Source organism: Dipodomys spectabilis, unplaced genomic scaffold, assembly GCF_019054845.1.
Source record: "Dipodomys spectabilis isolate Male_0828 unplaced genomic scaffold, ASM1905484v1 ptg000054l, whole genome shotgun sequence".
Taxonomy (NCBI): domain Eukaryota; kingdom Metazoa; phylum Chordata; class Mammalia; order Rodentia; family Heteromyidae; genus Dipodomys; species Dipodomys spectabilis.
The window spans coordinates 41068205-41094249 of record NW_024870731.1 but is presented as its reverse complement, the minus strand read 5'-3'; the positions used below and the strand labels follow the sequence as shown (position 1 = coordinate 41094249).

The following is a 26045-nucleotide window of genomic DNA, read 5'->3' as shown; positions in this document are numbered from 1 at the left end:
TCCAGAGCTAGGAACCAGTGGTTTTAATGTTAGAAGTAAAAAAGCTGTGGGATTGGGAACCTTGACTGAGGCCAAGGTTAGCATTAAGCTGGGATCAGCTACCAACAAAATCAGTGTAACTTCTTTTCCAGTATAGCCAAATGGCACTTACCCTTTTGGAACAACACAGAGGTCCACCACAAAGGCATCCTGGAAATCATTAAAGATATTCTGGCCTGCCCATTCCTGAAGGAAGCAAGCAAACAAACATACAAAGATAGTGTAGCCCAGCATAGCTAGGTAAATTACTGTTAATTTTCCAAACCTCAGTGTTCACTGCTACACAGAAGAAGAATACATACCTCATCACTGTGAAGTAGAACAGAGGTTAACAGGTGGCAAGTACCTTGTTCAGTGTCTGGCATAGGATAGGGGGTAGTTAAACGGAAGGACTCTACTAACACCATCATCAGTTACAGCCTCCTCCAATTTATTACTATTATTGTTACTACAGGAAGGAGACCTCATGAGCACTCTCTGATATGAGATGCCTAAGAACAGACTTCCTTATAAGCTGTGAGAGCTTACAGGAACTCACACTGCAAAAGAGAAGCCAGAAGAATGTATTGTAAAGCAGTTCTCATGCTTTACTACTTTAAGAAACAGACTGGCTTGGGGCTGGGAAGGTGGCTCAGTGGTAGAGCACTTGCCTTGCATGCCTGAGGCCCTGGGTTCGATTCCTCAGCACCACATAAGCAAAAAGAAAAAAGATGGAGTGGCGCTGTGTCTCAAGAGGTAGAGCGTTAGCCTTGAGCTGAAGAGCTGAGGGACAATGCCCAGGCCCAGAGTTCAGGCCCCACGACCGGACCCCCCCCCCCCCCAAAAAAAAAAAGAAACAGACTGGCTTATGTCTGAATCCTAGCTACTCAGGATGTTGAGATTTGAAGATTAAGATTTGAAGGCAACCAAGCAGAAATGACTAGTGAGACCCTTATTTCCAATTAGCCAGCAAAAAAAGCCAGAAGTGGAGTTATAGCTTAAGTAGTAGAACAGCAGCTTTGAGAGAAAGGCCAAGCAAGAATGCAAGGTCAGCCAGGCACCAGTGGCTCATGCCTATAATCCTAGCTACTCAGGAAACAGATCTAAGGATTGTGGTTCAAAGCTAGCCCAGGCAGGAAAGTCCGTGAGGCTCTTATCTTCAATTAACCACTCAGAAAACCGGAAATGGCACTGTGGCTCAAGTGATAGAGTGCTTGCCTTGAGCTGAAGAGCTGAGGGCCCACAGTTCAAGCCCCAAGACAGACAAAAAAGAAAAAGAAAAAAAAACAAGGTTGCTGCCTGATGCTGGTGGCTCACACCTGTCATCCTAGCTTCTCAGGAGGCTAAGAACTAAGGATCACACTTCAAAGCCAGCCCAAGCAGGAAAATCTGGGAGACTCTTTTCTCCAATTAACCACCAGAAAACTGGAAGTGGAGCTGCAGCTCAAGTGGTAGAGCAGTAGCCTTGAGCAAAAAAACTCAGGGACAGCACCCAGGCTCCATGACTGACAAAAGAAAAAAAGAAAGAGAAAGGGAAAAAAAAAGAATGTAAGGCGCCTAGTACTGGCTCAAAACAAAACAAAACAAAAAGTGCTGGCGATAGGCTCAAGTAGTACAGCACTTGCTTAGCAAGAACAAGTCCTTAAGTTCAAATCTCAGTGGAAGGGAAGAAAGGAGGAACAGAAAGAGGGCAGAGAAAGAGAAAAGAAGTTGTTAAAGAAAAAGAAGCTGTGACTCTTGTCTTACCAAAGTTTTTGGAGCTAGCTTTCCTTCCTGGATCAGGTTGGCAAATTCATCATAGTAAAGTGCTGAGGCCCGAGGAGACTGTTCTGTACAGGAGTGAACTAACTGCAGCAAGGAGGTCACCTGGAGCAGCCAAAGAGAAAAACAAGCTACAACTCTTCCTAAACTCCCTTTCCAATCTTGCCAGCAAACCTCTCACTGAGGTTTTCCTGAGCCTCATATATCCTGTTTCTTTCCAATCGCATGCCATTTACAAATTTATTAGACACATACAGTCAAATTAATTTTTCTAAAGAAAAACTTTGATTGCACCATTTCCATGCTAAGAAACCTTTAAGAGCTACCTCTGCTTCAAAAGTGAAGTAAAAATAACTGTCCTAGGCTGGGAATGTGGCCTAGTGGTACAGTGCTTGTCTAGCATACACGAAGCCCCAGGTTCAATTCCTCAGTATCACATACATAGAAAAAGTGCTGTGGCTCAAATGGTAGAGCTCTAGTTCAGAGACAGCGCCCAGGCCCAGAGTTCAAGCCCCATGAACAATAAAAAAATAAAATAAAGTAAAAAATAATAGTAATTGTCCCTAGCCAGGCTCCATTGACTCATGCTTGTAATCCTAACTACTTAGAAAGCTGAGATTTAAGGATTGCAGTTTGAAGATAGTTGCGGCAGGAAAGTCGGTGATACTCTTATCTCCAATTAACCACCAGAAAACTGGAAGTGGTGCTGTGGTTCAAAGTGGTAGGGTGCTAGCCTCCAGTGAAAAAGGTCAGGGACAAAGCCCAGTCCCTGAGTTCAAGACTCACAATAACAACAAAAAAGGAAACATCACCCCAACATTCAAGGACCTGTTTTCTATCTCTAAAGGAGCTTTCCGTCCAACTTACCACTATACTATTATTCCCTATATTCAATCAAGCTGTGCATGCTAGACAAGCATTCTACCACCAACTCACTGCCTCAGCTCAACCTGCAATTCTTTCACAATGGCTCAGTTTTCTTGCTCAAAATATATAGCTTATAGAGATTAGACAGATATAGAAATAAATAAAACAGAAACCGAAAATCTTCAATGTTAGAAAATGAGTATAAAGAAGTCACAAAGGTACTTTTGAAAGCAAAATACTGTTTCTGCTGAATCAGCAATGACAAAAAGCAATCTTTAGGTTTACATTCACATAAAATGTAACTCTATTACATGGGCTCACCTGTGTGTACTTGTCACTGCTCAGGTCAGCTCTCCCTTGGGTAGAAGAAGAACTACTAGAAAAAAAAAACAACAAGTTTTAGTTTCATTTTTGTAATATTTTACAACAACTGGCAATAAGTTTAAGAATCCTGCTTTCCTTCAGAAAGGAGTGAGATAAAATTCATGAAGGCATAGGGAGCACTTATTTTGTCCATACAAAATATGGAATATAGCAAAGGATGGCTCTCTCTCTCTCTCTCTCTCTCTCTCTCTCTCTCTCTCTATGAGTACCACTATGTTATCTGAACTTGTCTCAAACTCCTGGGTTCAAGTCATTCTCCCATCTGGGCCTTCTGGATTGCTAGAGGAACTCGAGGTATACATCACTATACCCAGAATATACATGCACATGCACACACACAGAAGTCTATACTATGTAACATTTTATTTTTGTAGGACAGCAACTTGATTGATCCAGTGCCACAGACGTCAGTCAGAGGTCAACATACTTGTCTCCTTCCATGATTCCAGCCATGGTGATTGCACCAATGATCCCAATGAGCTTGTACTTGAATATAGTGCTAGAAAGCTGTTTCCGGACCACCAGGTACAAGTCATCCTTCAATGAGACAAGGACAAAGAAGATGAAGTGTTGGAATGGCAGCAAATATATGCATGTTGGAATCACAAACACCACAACCAACAACAAAAATTATGTTAAGAAAGGTTCTATCATCATAGGCCCCCTCCTACCTTTTTTGATAGTTAATTGGAGATAAAGAGTCTCCAGGCTTCGAACAGTGATTCTCAGGTCTCAGCCTACTAAGTAGCGAGGATTAAAGACCTGAGTCATTAGCACCCAGCTGAGCTGGCTTAAGGGAAGAAGATCTAATATACCTAGTATCTCAGTGTCTGGTACACAATATGTATTTACTTGTAGTAAGAATAAAAAAAAATTGATGTTATGACTATGCCCTCTATTTCTACTACTACCACTACACAGACTAGAACAATTTTATCTAGCAAATATAAAATAAAGAGACTTAAAAGATTCTGTCTTAACTGGGTATAGGAGCTTACACCTGTAATCCCAACTGCCTGGGAGATGGAAAATCATTTTATTTATTTATTAATTTATTTTTGGGTCCGGTCGTGGGGCGTGAACTCTGGGCCTGGGCGCTATCCCTCAGCTCTTCAGCTCAAGGCTGGCGCTCTACTATTTGAGTCACAGCGCCACTTCCAGCATTTTTCTTTTTTCTTATGTGGTGCTGAGGAATCAAACCCAGGGCCTCATGCATGCAAGGCAAGAGCTCTACCATTGAGCCACCTTCCCAGCCCGGGAGATGGAAAATCAAATGATCACAGTTGAGGCCAGCCTGGACAAGAAGTTAACAAGACCCTACCTATCTCAACCAACAAGCCAGAGGGGGTGGTTCAGCCTGTGATCCTAGCTACGCAGGAAGCATAGGAAGATTCTAGCCTGAGGACAGCCCCAGGGGAAAATGCAAGACCATATGCAAAAAATAGGTAAAGCAAAAAGGACTAGAGGTTTGGTTCAAGTGCTTTAGCTAGCAAAAACAAGTTCCTGAATCCAAAATTCAAATACCACCACTTTAAAAAGGAAAAAAAAGATAAGGTTATTTCTCTACACATTCTCTATTACCTGGATGTGGCTGCTAGTTTCATGCTGTTTGCTGAACGCCAGTGTGCTAAGAATATAGAAGAGTTTTCTTATTTGTCGAGGGGAGATATTCTCCAGATAATCTAAAATGCCCTGTAAGAAAACAGAATGCCGGTAATGAAGTTAGTAGTTATGATTAATCTCCTTAAATAAAAGTAAAATCCTTATTATGGCTTCAATATGAATGGTAGCCTGCCTGCCTGCCAGCAGAGAAGCTTTTGCAAAGTGAATGCATCTTGAGAACTCTGACAACATCCGCAGATTCTTACATCATATGATGGTTTTATTGGCCACTGGTGAAAGAAGGTAAGGCCTACCTAGCTGGAGGATGTCACTAGGAGCATGCTTTTCAAACAGGTGTCATATCCCTACTACCCCTTCCTTTATCTCAGCCTCTGCCAACTTCACCTGCTGTGGTATTCTGCCTTACCTCAGGCCCAAAGTAATGGAGCCAGCTGACCACGGACAGAAACATCTGAGATCAAGAGCAAAAATAAAGTTTTCCTCCTTCAACTTGTTCTCTAAGGTATTAATCATTGATAAGAAGTCTAACACAATCTTTATCAGACAATCATTCAGCCAAGCTTAGGTTATAAAAACTTAGATTATAAAAGTTGTGCTCTGAACCCAAAGGCTTGACATTTTGGAAATAAGCTAAGAAGGCAACTGTGACTAAATCCTTCTTCTCACAAGCTAGGAACCACCAGAAACAAAAGAAATCTCATTTGTCCTCTGCATTCTGAACCACAATCCTGGGCTTGCACAGTTATTCTGGTACACATACTAGTACTCTGTATTCTTTTTTTTTTTTGAGGGGGGGTGGGGGTCATGGAGCTTGAACTCTGGGCCTGGGTGCCATCCCTCAGCTCTTCAGCTCAAGGCAAGCACTCTACCACTTGAGCCACAGTGCCACTTCTGGTTTTCTGATGGTTAATTAGAGATAAGAGTCTCACAGATTTTCCTACCTAGGCTGGCTTTGAACCACCATCCTCAGATCTCAGCCTCCTGAGTAGCTGGAATTACAGATGTGAGTCCACAGTACCCGGTTAGTAGGTATTCACCTCCTGTCTTTCTGTCCTGGCTTGCTTCAAACTGGGATGCTCAGATCTCACCCTCCTTAAGTAGCCAGAATTACAGACATGAGCCTCCAGTGCCTGGCTTCAGTCTGTATTTTAGTGACTTGTTTGTGTGTCTTATTATCATCAAAAACAAAGACTGATCTTCATATCTACAGCATTCAGAGCAAAGGCTGGAACATAATTAGGTACAAAAATATGGCTTATAAAAAAAAATATGGCTTATGCCTCTAATCCTAGCTATCAGGAGGCTGTGATCTGAGATTGTGTTCAAAGCCAGACCTGGCAGGAAAGTCCGCAAGACTTTTTTTTTTTTTTTTTTTTTACCAGACCTGGGGCTTGAACTCAGGGCCTGGGTACTGGCCCTGAGCTTCGTTTGCTCAAGGCTAGCACTCTATCACTTGAGCCACAGTGCAAGTTCTAGTTTTCTGAGCGGTTTATTGGAGATAAGAGTATTGGGAGGGGGGAGCGGGGAGAGGGTAGATGGGAGGGCAGGGATGGTAGGGGAAAAACAGAGGAGGAGGCAACATTGCTTGATAAGAAATGTACTCATTACCTTGCTCATGTAATTAACCTCTCTGTACTGTATTTTCACAAGAAAAAACTTAAAAAAAAAAAAGAGTCTCATGGACTTTCCTGTCCTGGCTGGCTTTGAACCATGATCCTCAGATCTCAGCCTCCTGAGGTAGCTAGGATTATAGGCATGAGCCACCAGTGCCAGCTTCTGCAAGATTTTTTTTTTTGGGGTCCGGTCGTGGAGCTTGAACTCTGGGCCTGGGCGCTGTCCCTCAGCTCTTCAGCTCAAGGCTAGCGCTCTACCACTTGAGCCACAGAGCCACTTCCGGCTTTTTTCTGCTTATGTGGTGCTGAGGAATCGAACTCAGGGCCTCAGGCATGCAAGGCAAGTGCTCTACCACTGAGCCACCTTCCCAGCCCCTTGCAAGATTTTTATCTCCAATTAACCAGCAAAACTCTGAAAGTGGAGCTCAAGTGGTAGAGCACTAACCTTGAGCAAAATAGCTCAAAGACAGCATCTAGGCCTTGAGTTCAAGCCCCAAGACTGGCAAAAAAAAAAAAAAAAAGGAGTATTTGCTAAATTAATTAATAAATACATGTGTCATATTTTTAAGTGTTTCTTGCCTATCATTCAACTTCCTATCAAACTTTCTCACAGGACTGGCAAGGTGGCTCAGTAGTAGAGTACTTGCCTTGCATGCATGAAGCCCTGGGTTCAATTCCACATAAACAGAAAAAGCCAGAAGTGGCGCTGAGGCTCAAGTGGTAGAGTGCTAGCCTTGAGCTGAAGAGCTGAGGGATAGCGCCCAGGCCCAGATTTCAGGTCCCTCGACCAACAACGACAACAAAAAACAGAAAAAATGAAAAAAATCAACTTTCGGAAGTGGTGCTGTGGCTCAAGTGGTAGAGCCCTAGTCTTTTTTTGGGGGGGGGGGGCGGGGGGGGGAGGGGGTGTCAGTTGTGGGCTTGAACTCTCGGCTTGAGCACTGTCCCTGTGATCTTCAGCTCAAGGCATGCGCTCTACCACTTGAGCCACAGCATCACTTCCAGTTTTTGATTGGTTTATTGGAGATAAGAGTCTCACAGACTTTCCTGCCCAGGCTGTTTTTTTTTTTTTTGTCGGTCATGGGGCTTGAACTCTGGGCCTGGGCGCTGTCCCTCAGCTCTTCAGCTCAAAGCGAGAGCTCTACCACTTGAGCTACAGCGCCACTTCCAATTTTCTGGTGATTTATTGGAGATAGGAGTCTCACGGTCTCTCCTGCCCGGGCTGGCTTTGAACCGTGATCCTCAGATCTCAGCCTCCTGAGTAGCTAGGATTACAGGCGTGAGCTACCAGCGCCTAGCTTAGAGCGCTAGTCTTGACCTGAAAAGCTGAGGGACAGCACCCAGGCTGAGTTCAGGCCCCACCACTGTCAAAAAAAAAACCAAAAAACTTTCTCACAACATAACAGTGCTAAGTATCTAAAGAATATCAAATATCATTGCCACTTACTAACATATCAGATAATGCTCAGATACATGAAGCAAATAAAAATAGTTCGATGTGTATCAGTGCAGCCAGTAGATACCTTCACAAAAACAGCATTGAGCCTCATAGCAGATGGGTTTAGGATTATCAACTCGAGGAGGACATCCAATGCAGCGTCCACTTCAGCTTCATTCCCGCTGCAGATGTGGGTCACGAGGGCACCCACCACTTCCTATAGAAGCAAAACTTAGCAGGATTATTCTGACAGGTTTAATGTCTTTAAAACATAGTTCCCTGATCTTATCCATTATCTGCATTTCATTATAAGCTTGGCTTTCGGAGGCTTGTAAGTGCACCAATATAACTACACTACCATTCAGTCTCTATGTTCTCCTTATAACTTATTAGTAGCTAATTAATAAGCTCCATCTAAGCCCTCCTTGTTTTGTTCCTTGACATAGTCTTCCTCTCATTTTTCAAAATGGGCTAAATTACTGTAGGCTTTGACTGTACTAAATCTTTTGGTTTCTTGAAAAGACTGCACTACAGTTTCATAGGTTTTCTATAAATAGTACAGGTTAGACCTCCATGTTTCCAAGAAACACTGGTGGGACAGTGTCTCTAAGACATTAAGAGGAGCTAAAATGTCTCAAATGCCATTAGCTCTTCCTTGATTCTGCTATTCCAACAGGGGCATACAGTTTTCTCAACATAGGTGTGTTTCTTCAATGTTCTTCCTTTCAACTTTTAAAAACTTTTACAGAGGACAGGTATAGGTAACCCACGCCTGTAATCCTAGTTACTCGGGAAGCTGAGATCTGAGGATCATGGTTCAAAGGCAATCTGGGCAGGAAAATCATGAGACCACCAAAAAGCTGGAAGTAGAGCTGTAGGTCAAGTGGTAGGAAGCTAGCTTTGAACATCAAAGCTCAGAGACTATGCCAAACCCCTGAATTCAAGGTTTAGGGCTAGCACCAAAAAGAAAAAACAACTTTAAAGGGGACCAGCAATGGTAGGTATATTCCTTGTCTTACATGTGCAAGCCCCTAGATTCAATTCCTAGCAACATAAGAAAATTATTTGCTTATTTTCTTTCTTTTTTTTTTTTTTTGGTCGGTCGTGGGGCTTGAACTCTGGGCCTGGGCGCTGTCCCTCAGCTCTTCAGCTCAAGGCGAGCCCTCTACCACTTGAGCTACAGCGCCACTTCCGGTTTTCTGGTGGTTTATTGGAGATAGGAGTCTCACGGTCTCTCCTGCCCGGGCTGGCTTTGAACCTCGATCCTCAGATCTCAGCCTCCTGAGTAGCTAGGATTACAGGCGTGAGCCACCAGCGCCCGGCTCTTTTTTTTTTGTCTGTCATGGGGCTTGAACTCTGGGCTGGGGCGCTGTCCCTGCACTCTTCAGCTCAAGGCGAGCCCTCTACCACTTGAGCTACAGCGCCACTTCCAGTTTTCTAGTGCTTTATTGGAGATAAGAGTCTCATAGACTTTCCTGCCTGGGCTGGCTTTGAACCGTGAACCTCAGATCTCAGCCTCTTGAGTAGCTAGGATTACGGGTGTGAGCCACTGGCACCGGCAAGACATTGGTTCTTATCTGCTTTCCTCAGGTATAGCCTTCCCTCTCTGTGTATTTGATATTAAATTTTGTGTCTTCTGTTTGTGGACATTGAGTTAGGCCTCAAGGATTTCTCACTGATTTATTTTCCACTGGTCATTTCTCTTTTTTTTTTTAATTTTTTTTTTTAATTGTGAAAATACTGTACAGAGGGGTTACAATTACATGGGCCAGAATCCACTGGTCATTTCTTTAGGGAACAATTCTAGGATCAATTGGAAGTTTATTATTTACAGATAAGTTAATTGCCTTTCCTATGCTGTAAAAACTATGGGACAACCATAGACAATGTTAGAGTTCTGAACACAACACAAAATTTGCTTCTTCGGATCAATTTCCTCACTTCAAAACTGGGACAGAACTAAGTTTCAAGACTCAAAGTTCTTTCCCCTTCAATATCTTCCAACTGACACAAAATAACCACCTGAGCACATGCAACTCACTTGGAAATATATTTCTTTATTTTTTCATTTCCTTATTCCTTCCTTATGCAGATAAACATGTCAACATACCTGCTGGCAGTAAGTGTCAAAAAATCTAAAAGCATATGTATACAGGAGACTGCCAAATGAAATTATACTTGGGTCTTGTGAGTGAAACAAACTCTGAGCCAATGACAGAATGGATGGACAAATATCCTTAAGAACCTGGAAGGGAAGAGAGGAAAGAAATGTGGAAAAACAGTTATAAAAGAAAAAACACATAGTAACGTCCTTTGGAATGCTAAGTTTTTCCCCCCAACTCTCTTTCTGAATTTTCTTCATGCATGCTAGGCAAGTGCTCCACCGCACAGCCTGTCCTCAGCCCCAACTGTTATTTTCTCTTAAGGAACTTTAATTCTTACTTTAGCCAAGATAATTCTTCACAGGTGTAAATGTTTTGTCAGGATAAATGTCACAGACACATAAAAACTGTTTTAAAAGGTTAATAAGACATCTACCCTGAACAACAGGAACCAATATACAAGGACACGTGCACCTCCATGTTTATTGCAGCACTGTTCGCAATAGCTAGGATATGGAAACAACCTAGGTGCCCCACCACAGATGAATGGATCCAAAAATTGTGGTATCTATACACAATGGAATATTATGCAGCCATTAGAAATGACAAAATAATGGCATTTGCAGGGAAATGGATGGAGCTAGAAGGAATCATGTTGAGCGAGGTAAGCCAAGAACGAAGAGACAAACGGTACATGGTCTCCCTCATAAGTGGATGCTAAATCCAAAAGGTTAGGTGATACGACAAAACTAACAGGACTTAAGAAACAAAGAACTCCCGCTCATCTGGTTGAACCACTACTAAATATCCTCATGCTGCTGATCACAAATATGGTATATAACATGTGAACACTGTTATATATTACAGACTGTGGTAGACAATTTGCTCCAGGGAAGTTAGAATGAACTTGTGACTTTGAAATTATGTAATCATTTAATCACAATCAAAAAAAAAAAAAAAAAAAAAGAACTTCGGGGAAGGGAGGGAGGGAGGGGATGGTAGGGGGAAAACAATGGAGGGGGTAACAATGTTCAAGAGGAAGTGTACTCATAACCTCACTCATGTAACTGTAACCCTCTGTATAGTAGCTTTACAATAAAAAAAAAAAAAAAAAAAGGTTAATAAGAGCTGGGCACTGCTGGTTCATGCCTCTTGTCGGAGCTATTCAAGAGACTGGGGTCTGAGGATTGTGGTTTGAAGCCAGTCTAGGCAAGAAGTTCAAAAAGATTCTTATCTCCAATTAACTACTAAAAAAGCCAGAAGTGGAGCTGAGGTTCAAGTGGTAAGAGTGCTAGCCTTGAGGAAAAGAGCTCAGGGACAGTACCTTCAGGCCTTGAGTTCAAGCCTCAGGACTGGCACCAAAAAACAAAGGAAAGGTTAATTCGGCCAGGTGTCAGTAGCTCAAGTCTATAATCATACCTACACAGTAATCTGAAATTTGAGGATCACTATTCAAAGCCAATCTGAGCAGAAAATACTTTTACTTTATCTCCAACTAGCCAGAAGGAAAAAAGAAAAAGCCTGGAGGCATGGTGGGCTGAGAATGAAAGGATCTCGGTTTGAGGCCAGCCAGGGCAGAAAGACTCATGAGAAGTCTACACAACCTGTACCTGGGTGCAGTAGTGTGGCCTCATCATCCCTAGCTATGTGGAGACTGAAATTGAAAAGACAGAGGTTCCAGGCCAGCCAAGGCAGAAAAAGTCTGAGAGACTGTCTCCATGGAGTAAAGCTGAAGGCAGCAGTAAGACACCTGAGATCCATCGATGATGGGAAACCGGAAGCAGGTGGATCACAGCTCAGGAATGAGCTAAGAGGGAAGTGAACTCTCATTCGGAAACGAGTAGGTGAGAAACAGGACGGACCAGCCTAGCAAGTATGAAACCTGAATACAAAACTGACATAATTTAAAAAATAGAGAGAGGCAGAGAGACAGGGAGAGACAGAGAGTGGGAGAGAAAGAGAGAAACCGCAAGCTGAGAATACTGATTCATACCTATAATCCTAGCTACTCAGGAGGCAGATATCAGCAGACTCAAAGCTGCAAGCCAACCTTGGCAAAAAGTTGGAAAGAGCTCATCTCAACCAGTAAGTTGGGCATGGTGGTATGAACCTCTCATCCCAATTTCATGGGAAGCAAAATAAGACAGTCATAGTCTAGACCAGCTCAGGCAAAATCAGACTGTATTAAAAAAATTATACAAGCAACTGGGACGTGATTCAAGTGGGAAAAGCATTGGCCTAGTAAACCTGTGACCCTCAGTTCTATCCAATACCACCAATGGAACAACAACCAAAATGACAGGTGTATGGCTCAGTTACTCAGCAGTAGACATCTAGTGGATCATAGTTCAAGGCCAGACTGGGCAAAAAGTTAGCAAGACCCTATCTCAACTAATAGCTGGGTGGCAGTGCCCATCTGTCATCTCAGCTCCATGGAAAGTATAAGTAGAATTGCTGTCTAGGCCAACCCAGACATAAATGTCAGACCCTATTTGAAAAATTGCTAAAGAAAGGATGGCTGAAGGCATGGCTCAAGTGGTAGAGCACTCCCGAGTATATACTCTTCAGCTCCTAAGCCAAGGTCCAAATTGCCAGCCCACTAAGCTCATCACAGTGAACTTCTAAATTTCCAGTTGGCAAAACACCATTCCCAGCATATATGATCTTGGGTTGGCTTACATTCTGAGAAGGATCGACCTCTATTGTTCACAATATTGAATGGCCATACAGGTGTGTTTTATAGCTTCATTTTATGTTTCTTTCATGTTGTCCTCCCTCAGGGTTTTCAGGAGCTATTTTTCGAAGTGAGACAAACAGACTCTCACCATACAGCCCAAGACTGGCCTCAAACTTAAAATCTTCCTGCCTCAGCCTTCTAAGTGCTGGCACTACAGGTATGAACCACAGTAATCAGCATATGTCAGGACTTTGGAAACCTCTTAGAACAAGATCCAAGAGGCCAATTTGTCAAGGTTAAAAGCTTCATAGAGAGTACTAAAATGACCAGGGAAAAATTAAACTTTGAAAAAACGAGATGAAATTTTGCATAGCGATTTAGTCTACCTTCGGGGGGGTGGGAATCAACTTATACACTATGGAGAAAGACCTAAATGTAAGTTGGAATTTGAGTAAAATTAAGTTCAATGCAAGAAATTTCATGAACTTTCTGCAGAAAAAAATAAAAATCAGCCGGGTGCCAGTGGCTCACACCTGTAATTCTAGCTATTCAGGAGGCTAAGATCTGAGGATGGAGGTTCAAAGCCAGCCTGGGCAGGAAAGTCCATGAGACTCTAATCTCCAAATAACCACCAATAAAACCCGGAAGTGGTGTTGTAGCTCAAGTGAATAGAGCGCTAGCTTTGAGCTGAAGAGCTGAGGGACAGCGCCCAGGCTCAGAGTTCAAGACCCACGAATGACAAAAAAAAAAAAAAAAATCAGCTGGACACTGGTGGTTCACGCCTGTGATCCTAGTGACTCATGAGGCTGAGATCTGAGGATCATGGTTCAAAGCCAGCCCAGGCAGAAAAGCCTGTAAGATTCTTATTTCCAATAAACCAGCAGAAAACCAGAAGTGGCACTGTGGCTCAAGTGGTAGAGCACTCGCCTTGAGATGAAGAGCTCAGGGACAGAGCACAGGCCCAGAATTCAAGTCCCACGACTGACAATAAATAAATAAGTAAATAAAATCTTAGGTTTATTTACTAACATCATAATAAATCAGTCAAGCTATGTAATACTGTAATAATTGTAATTATCTTGAAACAGGCTTTGAACTCCAACAAAGGTCAAAACTTAGTAAAGGTCTGGAAAGGTTAAGATGATCTTTCTATGTTTTTCTCAAGTAAGCTTGCCTGATTCTCTGACACTTACCATGTCATGAACACAGAATGTATTCTCTAGCAGATGCTTTTCAATGTGGCCTAATCGAATCTTGCTTCTAAGCACCCTCTCTATGTACTTCTTTGTGTGGGTGCTGGTGCTGTAGATGACCAGAAGCATCGCCATATCAAAAATCTACATCAATAGGCAACAGTAACAGTTTAGTAACCCAATAGTAACTCTCAACTTTCTCCCATAAAACAGAGGGATGAAATCATTTGTTTCAAATACTCCCAGAGTACATATATAGAATACATATATAGTTACAAGACCCAGAAATTTTTTTTCAGAGAAATTAGGTGCCACAATTATTACCCACAGTATCTCTTAAGAAAACCCTGTAAATGAACTCCAGGAAATGGAAATGGGGTTTTTTCCTTTGTTGATGTTTTTGTTTTCTTTTGGTCTTGTTTCTTTATATGCCTTTGGGAGGGTAAGGAAAAGCACAGAAATAGAGGGACAAGGGGTAAACAAAAACAACACTGGTACTCACTAGACACTATGTTGAAAATCAACTATACAACTTGTGGGAGGGAAAAACTAGGAAAAAGGAGGGAAGGGGTAACAACGTCCAAAAGGAAATGTACTCTTTACCAAACTTATGTTACTGTAACCTCTCTGTACATCACCTTTATAATAAAATATTTTTTTTAATTGGAAGTGGCTCATACCTGTGGCTCATACCCAGTTAATCAAGAGGCTGAAATCTGAGAATCAAGGTTCAAATCCAACAAGAAAACATTTTTTCTTGTATGTGACAACCTTAGGGCTTGAACTCTGAGCCTGGGCACCACACTTGAGCCACAGCTCTACTTGTGGCTTTTAGTGGTTAACTAGAGATAAGAGTCTCACAGATTTTCTAGGCTAGGCTGGTTGTGAACGTTGATCTTCAGATTTTAGCATCCTGAGAAGCAAGGATTATAGGTGTGAGCCAGCAGCACCGGGCTACAGAAATTCTTGAGACTCATCTCCAATTAACCAGAAATCCAGATGTGGAAATGTAGCTTCAGTGGTACAGTGCTAGCTATGAACTAAAAAAATTGAGCTAAACTGCAAGACCTAGAAGTCAAGTTCCAGTACCTACTACTACACACACACAAATTAATTTATTAAAAGAAGAAAGCACTGCTGGGTGCCAGTGGCTCACGCCTGTAATCCTAGCTACTCACGAGTCTAAGATCTGAGGATAGAGGTTCAAAGCCAGCCCAGGCAGTAAAGTCTGTGAGATTCTTATCTTCAAGTAACCACCAGAAAAGTGGAAGTGGCATTGTGGCTCAAGCGGTAGAGTGCTCACCTTGAGCTAAAGAGCTCAGGAATAGCGCCCAGGCCCAGAGTTCAAGCCCCATGACTGACAAAAAAGAAGAGGAAGAAGAAGAGGAAGAGGAGGGGGAGGAGGAAGAGAAAGAAAAGTACTGGAAATATAAAAGTGATATTATAGGAATAATTCTGGATCGCTTCAGATTTATCATAAGAACACAATAAGGGTTAGAGGCATTGACTCAAATGGTAAGCATGTCAGCCAAACAAGTGGAAGGCCATAAGTTCAAAACCCCATGTACGGGGTGGGGGGGTGGGGGGGGAAGGTTTTCTAGTAGCATTTCATTGATAATACAGAACATACAGGCCTCCAGGGAGAAACTGCAGTGACACACAGAATGTTCTTATCTAGACAATACTACCTGCCAGATGGAAGGAAGGGCAGACAGACACAGGAACCTGCCATAGACCATGTAGGGATGATGGGCCTGGGATTTTCCTACTTCTAAATATTGGAGGCTCATTTAACTACTAAAATTAATTAAAAGAACAGGTTATTTGGAAAGTTACCCTTTAGATCATCTTCCCAGCCAATATTTAGTAGAGCAGCTATGGAAAGTACTGAAGGATGACTGTCGTGTCACTACACAATGTCACTACTTTGGCTATAATATTTTAAATTCATAGTACAAGACTGTAATTACCTTGTGTTCAGCTACTGAGGCAATGCTTTCAATTGCCTAAAAAAAACAAGGGTGACAATAATATTACCAAACATCAGTGGAACATGCCTAACTCTGCATGCTCTGTTTTCTTATCTGAGAGTCCACATTTACCTATCAATCATCTGGCCCTTATATTTGAATGATTTTTAGGAGTTGTGACTCAAGAGGTAGAGCACTAGCTTTGAGCAAAAAAGCTCAGGGACAGCACCCAGGCAATGAGTTCAAGCTTCAGGACTTACACAACTGACAATAATTGACATTCATTTTCCCCATGATACTCAAGTTCCAAAGATCTTACTCACCTTAATCCAGGCTTCTGAAATGGTTTTGTCATATCTAACTGCTGACTTTATTACATCAAAGAGAAGAACGATACAGTCTTTACTGGTGCTTTCTTGGCTTCCTGAAGAACTACAAATTGAAGGAAAATTGTATCTTTCCCTTACCAGAGAAAAACTTTTAAGATCTGGGTTCCTGCTTAGTAGCCACATACCCTGGAGTAAACCTCAACATCACATGTCCAATAATTAACATGTTGCAGCTGGAGGCTGGTGGGTCATGTGTGTAATCCTACTACCCAGGAGGCAAAACATCCAGGAAACTCTTACCTCCAACGAACTATCAAAAAGTTGGAAGTAGAGCAAGGCCTGTAGTATAATCCCCAGGATCGGAACACACACACACACACACACACAGACACACACACACAAACACACACACCCACATACACACAAACACACACACGAAGGACACCAAAACTTGTAGTCTATCTAGGATTATTCTGACTAATAAGGCTTTACATAGACTAGACATCGGAACTGGCGGCATGACTCAAGTGATAAGTGATAGTGTCAGCCATAAACCAAAAGCCAAGTAGGAGCCCAAGTACATGCATTCAAGTCTGAGACACACCATAAAGATTAGCACAGTACTGTACGTGAATGTAATAATTACTGCTAGCATTCGTAGTTCTGAGTAGTAAGCACTAACGATCCTGACTTTAGGACCCACATCAGAAAACATTTGTCTATGCAGGAAAAAGGATGGCAACTGTCAAAAAACTGTACCTTGCTCCTCCTTTACTTTTCAACTTGTTTTGGGAGGCAAGAAACTGTGACGGCAACATAAAGTGGTGTAGGTCAAACTTCTTCCGAAGTTCAGTAATTACCTACAAAACGAAGTATTAGTCATGTGTCGTGCAAACTCTCCCAACAGAACCATAGTAACTCCTGAAAGACTGAGGAAGAAAAAAATTTTAATGCCAGGCTGAGAATTTTGAGAGCAGGTTAATAAGACAAGTTAACGCCAAATAGAGTATGTCATCCCAGAATCCCAGATTTCCTTAGACACTAATACACAAAAATAGTAAATACAAGCTACGCGCTGGTGGCTCACGCCTGTAATCCTAGCTACTCAGGGGGCTGAGATCTGAGGATCATGGTTCAAAGCCAGCCCGGGCAGGAAAGACCATGAGACTCTTATCTCCAATAAACCACTAGAAAACCGAAAGTGGCGCTGTGGCTCAAGCAGTCAAGCGCTCGCCTTGAGCTGAAGAGCACAGGGACAGCACCTCAGCCCAGAGTTCAAGCCCGATGACCGACAAAAAAAAAAAAAAAAAAAATTAGTAAATACAACTGAAGCAGCTTAAAAGAATAATCTGTTTAAAAGAATAATCTGACTAGTGGCTCCAGTCCTTTCCTCAATGTGTCTGCAACAATCAACATTATCAATTAGTCTGGGGGCAGAGAAGAACAATTTAGACTAGTAATTTATCCTGATTTTTTTTTTTTTTGTCAGTCATGGGGCCTGAACTCTAGATCTGGGCACTGTCCCTCAGCTCTTCAGCTCAAGGCTAGCCCTCTACCACTTGAGCCACAGCACCACTTCCAGCTTTTTCTGCTTATGTGGTGTTGAGGAATTGAACCCAAGGCCTCATGCATGCAAGGCAAGTACTCTACTACTGAGCCACCTTCCCAGCCCCAGTATATTTCTTTATATAGATTTGGTGGGAAATAATAGAATACCTCAAGTGCATTGGTGGCTGTTGCAGAATGAAGAATAAACTTCATTATCACAGGTAAATCATCCAGTCTGAGAGATGACAGTTTACCCATCACTAACCGCCGTATCTAAACATAAAAAAACACAAAGAACTTCTTTCAATGGAAAGTGAACACATTCATAATATTCAATGTACATATGTAAAAATGGAACCAGGTAACTTGAGGGGATAGATAGGGTGAGGAAGAAAAAGAAAACCTTTTCATGTCATTACTTTAACCAGCATGACTTGTTAGTTAAAATAAGAAAAATTGGCCAAATGTAAGTGGCTCACGCCTCTATTTCCATCTACTCAGAAAGATGAGATCTGAGAATCATGGTTCAAAGCCAGCCGAAGCATTGAGCTGGGCGTTGGTGGCTCACGCCTGTAATCCTAGCTACTCAGGAGGTTGAGGTCTGAGGATCACAGTTCAAAGCCAGCCCTGGCAGGAAAGTCCATGAGACTCTTATCTCCAATAAACCAGTAGAAAACCAGAAGTGGCACTGTGGCTCAAGTGGTAGAGTACTCGCCTTGAGCTGAAAAGCTGAGGGACAGTGCCCAAGCCCAGAGTTCAAGCCCCACGCCCGACAAAAAAAAAAAACAAAGCCAGCCCAAGCAGACAAATCCAAGAGATTCTTATGTCCAAATAACCAGCAAAAGCTGGAACTGAGATGTGGCTCAAGTTGTATAAAGCCCTGCTATGAGTGAAAAAGCCAAGCAAGAGCAGGATGTTGAGTTCCAGTCTCAGAATAAATTTTTACATGTATGCAAGCGCGCGCGCGCACACACACACACACACACACACACACACACACACACACACACACACACACACACACACACACACACACACACACACACTCTCAAACAGTGAATCCATTATAATATAGCACATACTGAGATTCATTGAAAGCCAGGCACTGGTACTCATCTGTAATACTAGCTACTCAGGAGGCTGAGATCTGAGGATTGTGGTACAAAGCCAGCCCAGGCAGGAAAATCTGTGAGATTCTTATTAACTGCTAAAAAGCCAAAAACGGAGCTATATCTCAAAGTAGTAGATTTCATCTTGATCACAAAAGCTCAGGGACAAGCAAGGTACTGGCGCCTCATGCTTATAATCCTAGCTACTCAGAAGGCTGAGATCTGAGGAACGTGGTTTAAAGCCAGCCCAGGTAACAAAGTCTATGAGACTCTCATCTCCAATTAACCACCAAAAAACCAGAAGTGGAGAGCACTAGTGTTAAGCAAAAGAGCTCAGGGACAGTGCCCAAGCCCTGAGTTAAAGCCCCATAACCAACAAAAAAAGAAGCTCAAGGACATTGCTCAGGCTCTAAGTTCAAGCCCAAAGACTGGGACAAAAAAAATAATGAGATTCACTGAACACTGACTATACTTCAAAAAGCTGTTTTCACTATTCCCAATTGATGGCCAGTTAACATTGACTGGTTCCAAAAGGTCAGAAAGGTGTGTGCCATTTCTGGAAAGCAGAGTCTCCTACCTTAGACAGAAAATTTGTGTCAAGTCGGAGGCTGGAGAGAACATCCAGGATTGGGACAGTAAGTGGAGTAGTGTTCTCCATCAGCAGGCCACTGTGAACAGTAGAAAAAGAAAAACTGTCTAACGGTTTACACACAAAAGACAAATAATGACTTGAAAAGACTACTCACTGGTGTGGGAAGAGAGATGCATAGTTATCTCTTAATATATGTAGCAGACTAGGTTCCAGGTCCCATGGATACCAAAATCTTCAGATATACAAGTCCACCATATACAATGGTGTAGTTATTTGAATATGACCTACAAACCCAGCATGACCTTGCACTTCCTCTAGAATACTTCAAACCACCTCTAGAATATTTATAATACTTAATACAATATAAACACTGTACAAATACTTATTATACTTTACAATTTAGGGAGGGACAAGAAATGTCTGTACATGTTATGGATGAAATTTTTTTTGTCAGTCATGGGGCTTGAACTCAGGGCCTGCACACCATCTCTGAGCAATTTTGCTCAAGGCCAGCACTCTACCACTTTGAGCCACAGCTCTACTTCTGGTTTTCTGATATTTAACTGGAGATAAAAGACTCATAGACTTTCTTACCCAGGCTGGCTTAGAATCGTAGTCCTTAGATCTCAGCCTCCTAAGTCACTAAGATGACAAGCGTGACCCACTAGCTATCTTTGATCTGTAATAGGTTGGGTGTAAAAATGGAATCTACAGATACATAAAATGAACTGTTTATCTCCTACTTCATTACTGTATATAATATTTTAATTAAAAATTATTTGCATGCTAGATGCCAGTGGCTTATGCCTGTAATTACAGCTACCAAAAAAAACAGAATTGCAGTTTACAGCCACTAGGGAAGACAAATCTCAGAGACTTTCTTATTTCAAGCCAGCAAAAAGCTGTAAGTAGAAGTGTGGCTCAAGTGCCATCTATGAGTGAAAAATGCGAGGGAGAGAGTGAGGCCCAGAGTTCAAGTCCCAGTACCAAAAGAAACAAAAGTCTTATGGTAAACATAATACATGCTTATAAAAATTCCAATCATCAGAAGAACTAAAGTGGACATGAGAATCAATCCTTCCTTCACTATCCTTACTACTGAGGTCACTACTGTTTAACTTGATACATATCCTTCCTGAGTTGTTTTGTTTTTTTTTTGGTTCTTTATTTTATTTTATTTTTTAATTTTTTTGTGAGCCTCGTAACAGACAAAAGAAAAAATATAATAATAATCAGTATAAACAGGAGCCGGAGGTGTGGATCAGAAGTACAAACTCCTGCCTGGAAAGCACAAGAACCTGAATTCAAATCCAGTACCAGCAAATAAAAGAAAGAAAAACAAGTTAAATCTCATTACCTAACTATGAAAAGGAGGTAGGTATTCCAGAGTCTTTTTATACTTTATATGGGGAGGACCACATCACCACTTCACACCACAGTGCAAAAGCTGCCTTGTTGACACTTCACTGAGATAACACAGCAGTGCTTACTCACCTGAGTTCATTCGCTACATCAGCATGCTGGGCATCCCCCAAGATCTCAGGAAGGCTGGTGACAAAGTCCTGTTGTAGAGGGACTGGAGCAATGCTAATCAGCTGCATGATTTTAATGGTGAGGTCCTGTGATGGAAGACATTATGAGAAATGGCCCAATAGCTACTCAGAGCTGAAATTTTCATACATACAGTATGATGACAGCAAGTTCTAAACTTAAGAGACAAGTGGCACAAAAAAAAAATCTAAACAATCACATATAAATAATAGGATAGATGGCTCATTATCTAATAGTTGTTCTACATACATTATTTCATTAGTCTCCACAACTATGGAGCTTGGCTATCCCCATCTTCAGGATCTATAGCTAAGTGGCACATCTCAGCCCAGATAAGACCAAAACTCACGTTCTTTCCAACATTCAACTTGGAATTTCTACTAAAATTAAAAGAATGGTTTCAAGAACAACTGAAAAGGGCTGGGAATGTGGTTTAGTGATAGAGTGCTTGCCTAGTGTGCATGAAGCCCTAGGTTCAATTCCTCAGGACCCCATAAATAGAAAAAAGTTGGAAGTGGTGCTGTGGCTCAAGGGGTAGAGTGCTAGCCTTGAGCAAAAGCTAAGGGACAGTGCCTAATCCCTGAATTCAAGCCCCAGGACTGGTAAAAAAAAAAAAAACAACAACTGAAAAGAAGACCTCAAGTACTTGATTCAAATAGATTCAACTTACCAAGGGGCTTAAGTAATGAATTCATAACTGCAAAAACTTCCTATAATTTTCCTTCATATGCAATTAAATTAAAACACTTGCGCCAGGCGCCGGTGGCTCACGCCTGTAATCCTAGCTACTCAGGAGGCTGAGATCTGAGGATCGCGGTTCAATGCCAGCCTGGGCAAGAAAGTCCGTGAAACTCTTATCTCCAATAAACCACCAGAAAACCAGAAATGGCACTGTGGCTCAAGTGGTAGAGTGCTAGCCTTGAGCTGAAGAGCTGAGGGACAGCGCCCAGGCCCAGAGTTCAAGCCCTATGACAGACAAAAAAAAAGCAAAAAACAAACAAACAAAAAAAAACAGTTGCAGTGAAGTAAGAAAGTTGGGATCTGACTACTTTTGAGAAGTAATAATCTCTATATTTTGAAAGCAAATAATATTTAGTTTTTATTATTTATATATTAAATTATAGGTATTTTGTTATTTTATATAAAATAGCAATGTTAAACTATGTGTATATTGTTATTTTATATAAAAATGTATACTATAAATACCTTTATGTTATAAAGTAACTTTATGTTATTGAGTAAGCTTCTCTTTTTCTTTTTTTTTCTTTTTGTTGGTCATGAGGCTTGAACTCATGGCTAGGGCACAGTCCCTGAGCTCTTTTGCTTAAGCCTAGCACTCTACCACTTTGAACCACAGCTCTACTTCCAGTTTTTGAGTGGTTAATTGGAGATGTGTGCCCAGGCTGGCTTTGAACTATGATCCTCAGATCTCAGCCACCTGAGTAGCTAGGATCATAGGTGTGAGCCACCAATTGCTGTTTTTGTTTAAAAGAGACAGAGTGACTTTGTTTGGCCTTCTGATGCTCCTGTCTCAGTGTTCCAGGTGCTGAGTTTATAGGTATGCACCATCATGCATGATGTTAGTTTATTTTTTGAAGAAATTTAAAGATGAAATACTCATGATTCTCAAATGATAAAAGCTGGGAGAAAAAAACAACTAATAGACAAATGGAAAGGTGCAATTTTCTGTTTAAAAAAAAACTTTTGTAAATTCCATTTGACATGGAAGTAATAGCCCCCAAGCCTACCTGGCCATCCACAATTCTGTCAAGCCATTTCAGCTGACTGATAATGAGTCGAGGCATGCTGATCCCATCACTATTTGGTCTGTATGTAAAAAATAGAAGAGAAGGGACTTAGCCTTTCTGATTTTTGTTTTTTAGTGCTGGGGACTAAACCTAGGCTCTCACACATCCTAAGCAGAGTCTCTACAACTGAGTTACATCCCCAGCTTGGGAACATAATTTTTCTGACTTACAAAACAAGCATAACCATTCTCAAAATATCATACCTATTTAATTGATATTTACAGCACACATGCTATGTATGGGTCACTTGCTAGAAACATGGAAGCCCTACCAAGAGAAGCAGATTTATGATTAACTACTTTGAGAAAATGTCTAGAAGAAAACGTACTGAATTGTCAACATCCAGGAGAAAGTAGAGAGAAAACAAAACAGAAGTTACAGAGTTATTACTTAAAATTAATACAATTAAGGCTAGGATGTAGCTCAGTGGCAAACCCTTGCCTAGCAAAGGCAAGGTCATAAGTTCAATCCTCAGTACAAAAAAAAAAAAGGACAGTCAAGGCCACCTTCCCAGCCCAAGTCCGTGAGATTCTTACCTCCAATAAACCACCAGAAAACCAGAAGTGGCGCTGTGGCTCAAATGGTAGAGAGCTTGCCTGGAGCTGAAGAGCTCAGGGATAGCACCCAGGTCTAGAGTTCAGGCCCCATGACTGACAAAAAAAAAAAAAAAAAAAAAGGTAGTGGTGCTATGGCTCAAGTGATAGAGCACTTGCCTTAAGCTGAACAGCTCAGGGACAGCACCCAGGAGCAGAGTTCAAGACTCACGACTAAAAAAAAAAAAAAATAAAGAAAAAAAAATGGAGGGGCTGGGGAGGTGGCTCAGTGGTAGAGCGCTTGCCTTGCATGCATGAGGCCCTGGGTTCGATTCCCCAGCACCACATAAGCAAAAAGAAAAAAGCCGGAAGTGGCACTGTGGCTCAAGTGGTAGGGTGCTAGCCTTCAGCTGAAGAGCTAAGGGACAGCGCCCTGGCCCAGAGTTCAGCCCCCATGACCGACAAAAAAAAGAAAGAAAGAAAGAAAGAAAGACAGACAGACAGACAGAAAGAAAGAAAGATACTCTTTACCTGACTTACATAACCCCTCTGTACATCACCTTTATAAAAACAATAAAATATTTTTTAAAACCTACAGCAAAAAGAATTTAAGAGTGTAGCTCAAATGATAAGAGAGCTTGCCTAGCCATCACAAGGCACTAAATTCAAACCCCAAGACCAACACACACACAAAAAAAAGTCTCATGGACTTTCCTGCCCTGACTGGCTTCAAACCATGATCCTCAGATCTCAACTCCTAAGTAGCTAGGATTATAGGCACAAGTCACTAGCACCTCACCAAACTTTTTCATTTGGTAGTGCTTTGGATCAAACCTAGGGCCTTAGAGATGCAAAGCCCACTGAGCTATATCCCCAGACTTAAAACTAAAGCTTAGATACATAAAACCTATTGTTTTTCAGAATAAGTAACTGCTCTGCATCTTTATTAGCAATAGGTGAGGATTATATGCAAAGAAGACTGACAGTAGAAAAAATGCAATTCTTTTAAGTTTTTCTGTATTTGCTAGCAAAACTGAACATGTTAATTGTTGATGTTCTTATATTTGTGAGGACTCTATTCATGATCTTTGTGTACTTTCTATTAAGCTGTTTCTTTTTTCCCTGACCATAATTTTTAACAATATGTGGAGTACACATACATTACTAGGCTAATCAAGAGGCTGAGATATGAAGAATCATGGTTTGAAGACAACCCAAGCAGAAAAGTCCATGAGACAAAATCTACAATTAGCCAGCAAAAAGTTGCACTGAAGGCCTGGCTCAAGTGGTAGAACACAAGCTGAGCTAGCAAGCCAAACAAGTATAAGGCTCTGAGTTCCAACCCTGGAACCAGCAAAACCAATAGCTGGGCTTGGTGGCATGAACCTATCATCTTCTGTATGTAGTAAGCATAAAATAGTGCCACAGCCACTCGTGATCCAGGCATAAAATAGTACTACAAACACTTCTGATCCAGGCATAAAACAAGACATTATCCTAAAAATAAAGCAAAAGGAGATGGGGGTACAGCTCAAGTGGTTGTCTGCCAAGCAAACAAGAGGTCCTGAGTTCATATAAACAAGAGTACCTTATAAACAAACAAACACACACAATCCAATCCAGTACAGAAAATAGAATGAAAAGGAAAGAACAGTGCTCAGCAAATATCTCACTCCAGTCAGTCAATCCCCTCCTTGGAAATACGTATTATTGCCAGTGTACCATGTATCCTTCTAAGGCTCATCTGTGCATATATATAAACCTATGTACTACTTAACTGGCTACTTAATTTTAACAATAATTTTGTTAGCTTTATGAAATCATTGAGATGAAATTACACAAATAGACACCCCAACAAACTTGCAGTAGTCACACATGAGCCTGGCACCATAGTAAATATATGACTCTAGGAGACTAACAATATTTTAAGCAAGCTTTTCAGAATAGCATTTGAATATTTGAAAATAGCTCCACTTACTTTTCAAAAAGAAATTCTGGTAACTTTTCAAATAAAGTTTTGATAATAGCAGGCTAAAAAAGAAGACATAGTAGTTAGGCATTAGATGGACTCAAAATACACAAAAAATCCTGTTATAAAAATCTTCACATAGGGGCTGGGAAGGTGGCTCAGTGGTAGAGCGCTTGCCTTGCATGCATGAGGCCCAAGGTTCAATTCCTCAGCACCACATAAGCAAAAAGAAAAAAGCTGGAAGTGGCGCTGTGGCTCAATGGTAGAGCGCTAGCCTTGAGCTGAAGAGCTGAGGGACAGCACCCACGCCCAGAGTCAGGCCCCACGACCAGACCCAAAAAAAAAAAAAGTCTTCACATAGGGGATGGGAAGGTGGCTCAGTGGTAGAGTGCTTGCCTTGCATACATGAGGCCCTGGATTCAATTGCTCAGCACCTCAAAAGCAGAAAAAGCCAGAAGTGGCACTGTGGCTCAAGTGGTAGAGTGCTAGCATTGAGCTGAAGAGCTGATGGACAGCACCCAGTCCCAGAGTTCAGGCCCCACGACCCGTTAAACAAACAAACAAAAAAACACCCAAACTCTCCAATGAGCTGCCTCTACCCTGTGACCCAGTCAGTTATGTTGGGTACACACCAAACCCCATCCATCAAACATTCACAAAGCAAATGGCAGACTTACCTGTAATATGTCAATCCCCAGAAGTAGTTTAATGAGGCTCTTAGAATAAGATGTACTCATGCTGTAAAAAAGAGATAGGTGGTTCCAAATTTTCCCTGTTCTAATGTTTGTAATGATCTTTTGTCCATAAACTTAATATATACAACCCTTAAAGGTTATGTTCAGTGTCATCTTGTTAGACAAGAAACACTAACAATAGGAAGAAGCAGAGACCTGAAATTCTATCAATAGGTTAAGACATGTTATTAAAAAAAAAATTCTTCTAGTTCTTAGACTTAGAGCT

General features: G+C 41.6%; 1 protein-coding gene and 1 non-coding gene across 5 annotated transcripts in view; one reads left to right on the top strand and one right to left on the bottom strand.

The window, feature by feature from the left end:
• Fancd2 (FA complementation group D2) overlaps positions 1 to 26045 on the bottom strand; it is a 65785-nt gene that overhangs the window by 34516 nt on the left and 5224 nt on the right. For 3 of the 4 annotated variants that reach the window (XM_042680139.1, XM_042680141.1, XM_042680142.1), the window contains 17 exons: positions 25763 to 25823; positions 25095 to 25147; positions 22524 to 22602; positions 20719 to 20843; positions 19210 to 19300; positions 17692 to 17796; positions 16735 to 16835; positions 15970 to 16078; positions 15647 to 15682; positions 13677 to 13820; positions 9815 to 9949; positions 7790 to 7921; positions 4612 to 4722; positions 3458 to 3567; positions 2968 to 3022; positions 1765 to 1884; positions 152 to 225 (listed from right to left, as the gene is read on the bottom strand). In XM_042680139.1, coding sequence (XP_042536073.1) covers positions 152 to 225; positions 1765 to 1884; positions 2968 to 3022; positions 3458 to 3567; positions 4612 to 4722; positions 7790 to 7921; positions 9815 to 9949; positions 13677 to 13820; positions 15647 to 15682; positions 15970 to 16078; positions 16735 to 16835; positions 17692 to 17796; positions 19210 to 19300; positions 20719 to 20843; positions 22524 to 22602; positions 25095 to 25147; positions 25763 to 25823 — 1641 coding nt within the window. Of the gene's footprint in view, positions 1 to 151; positions 226 to 1764; positions 1885 to 2967; positions 3023 to 3457; positions 3568 to 4611; positions 4723 to 7789; positions 7922 to 9814; positions 9950 to 13676; positions 13821 to 15646; positions 15683 to 15969; positions 16079 to 16734; positions 16836 to 17691; positions 17797 to 19209; positions 19301 to 20714; positions 20844 to 22523; positions 22603 to 25094; positions 25148 to 25762; positions 25824 to 26045 lie in introns of those variants that run through there. The other variant, XM_042680143.1, reaches the window with a different exon arrangement.
• On the top strand, positions 23393 to 23461 carry Trnaa-ugc. The gene has a single exon. It is a non-coding gene; the product is annotated as a tRNA-Ala (tRNA).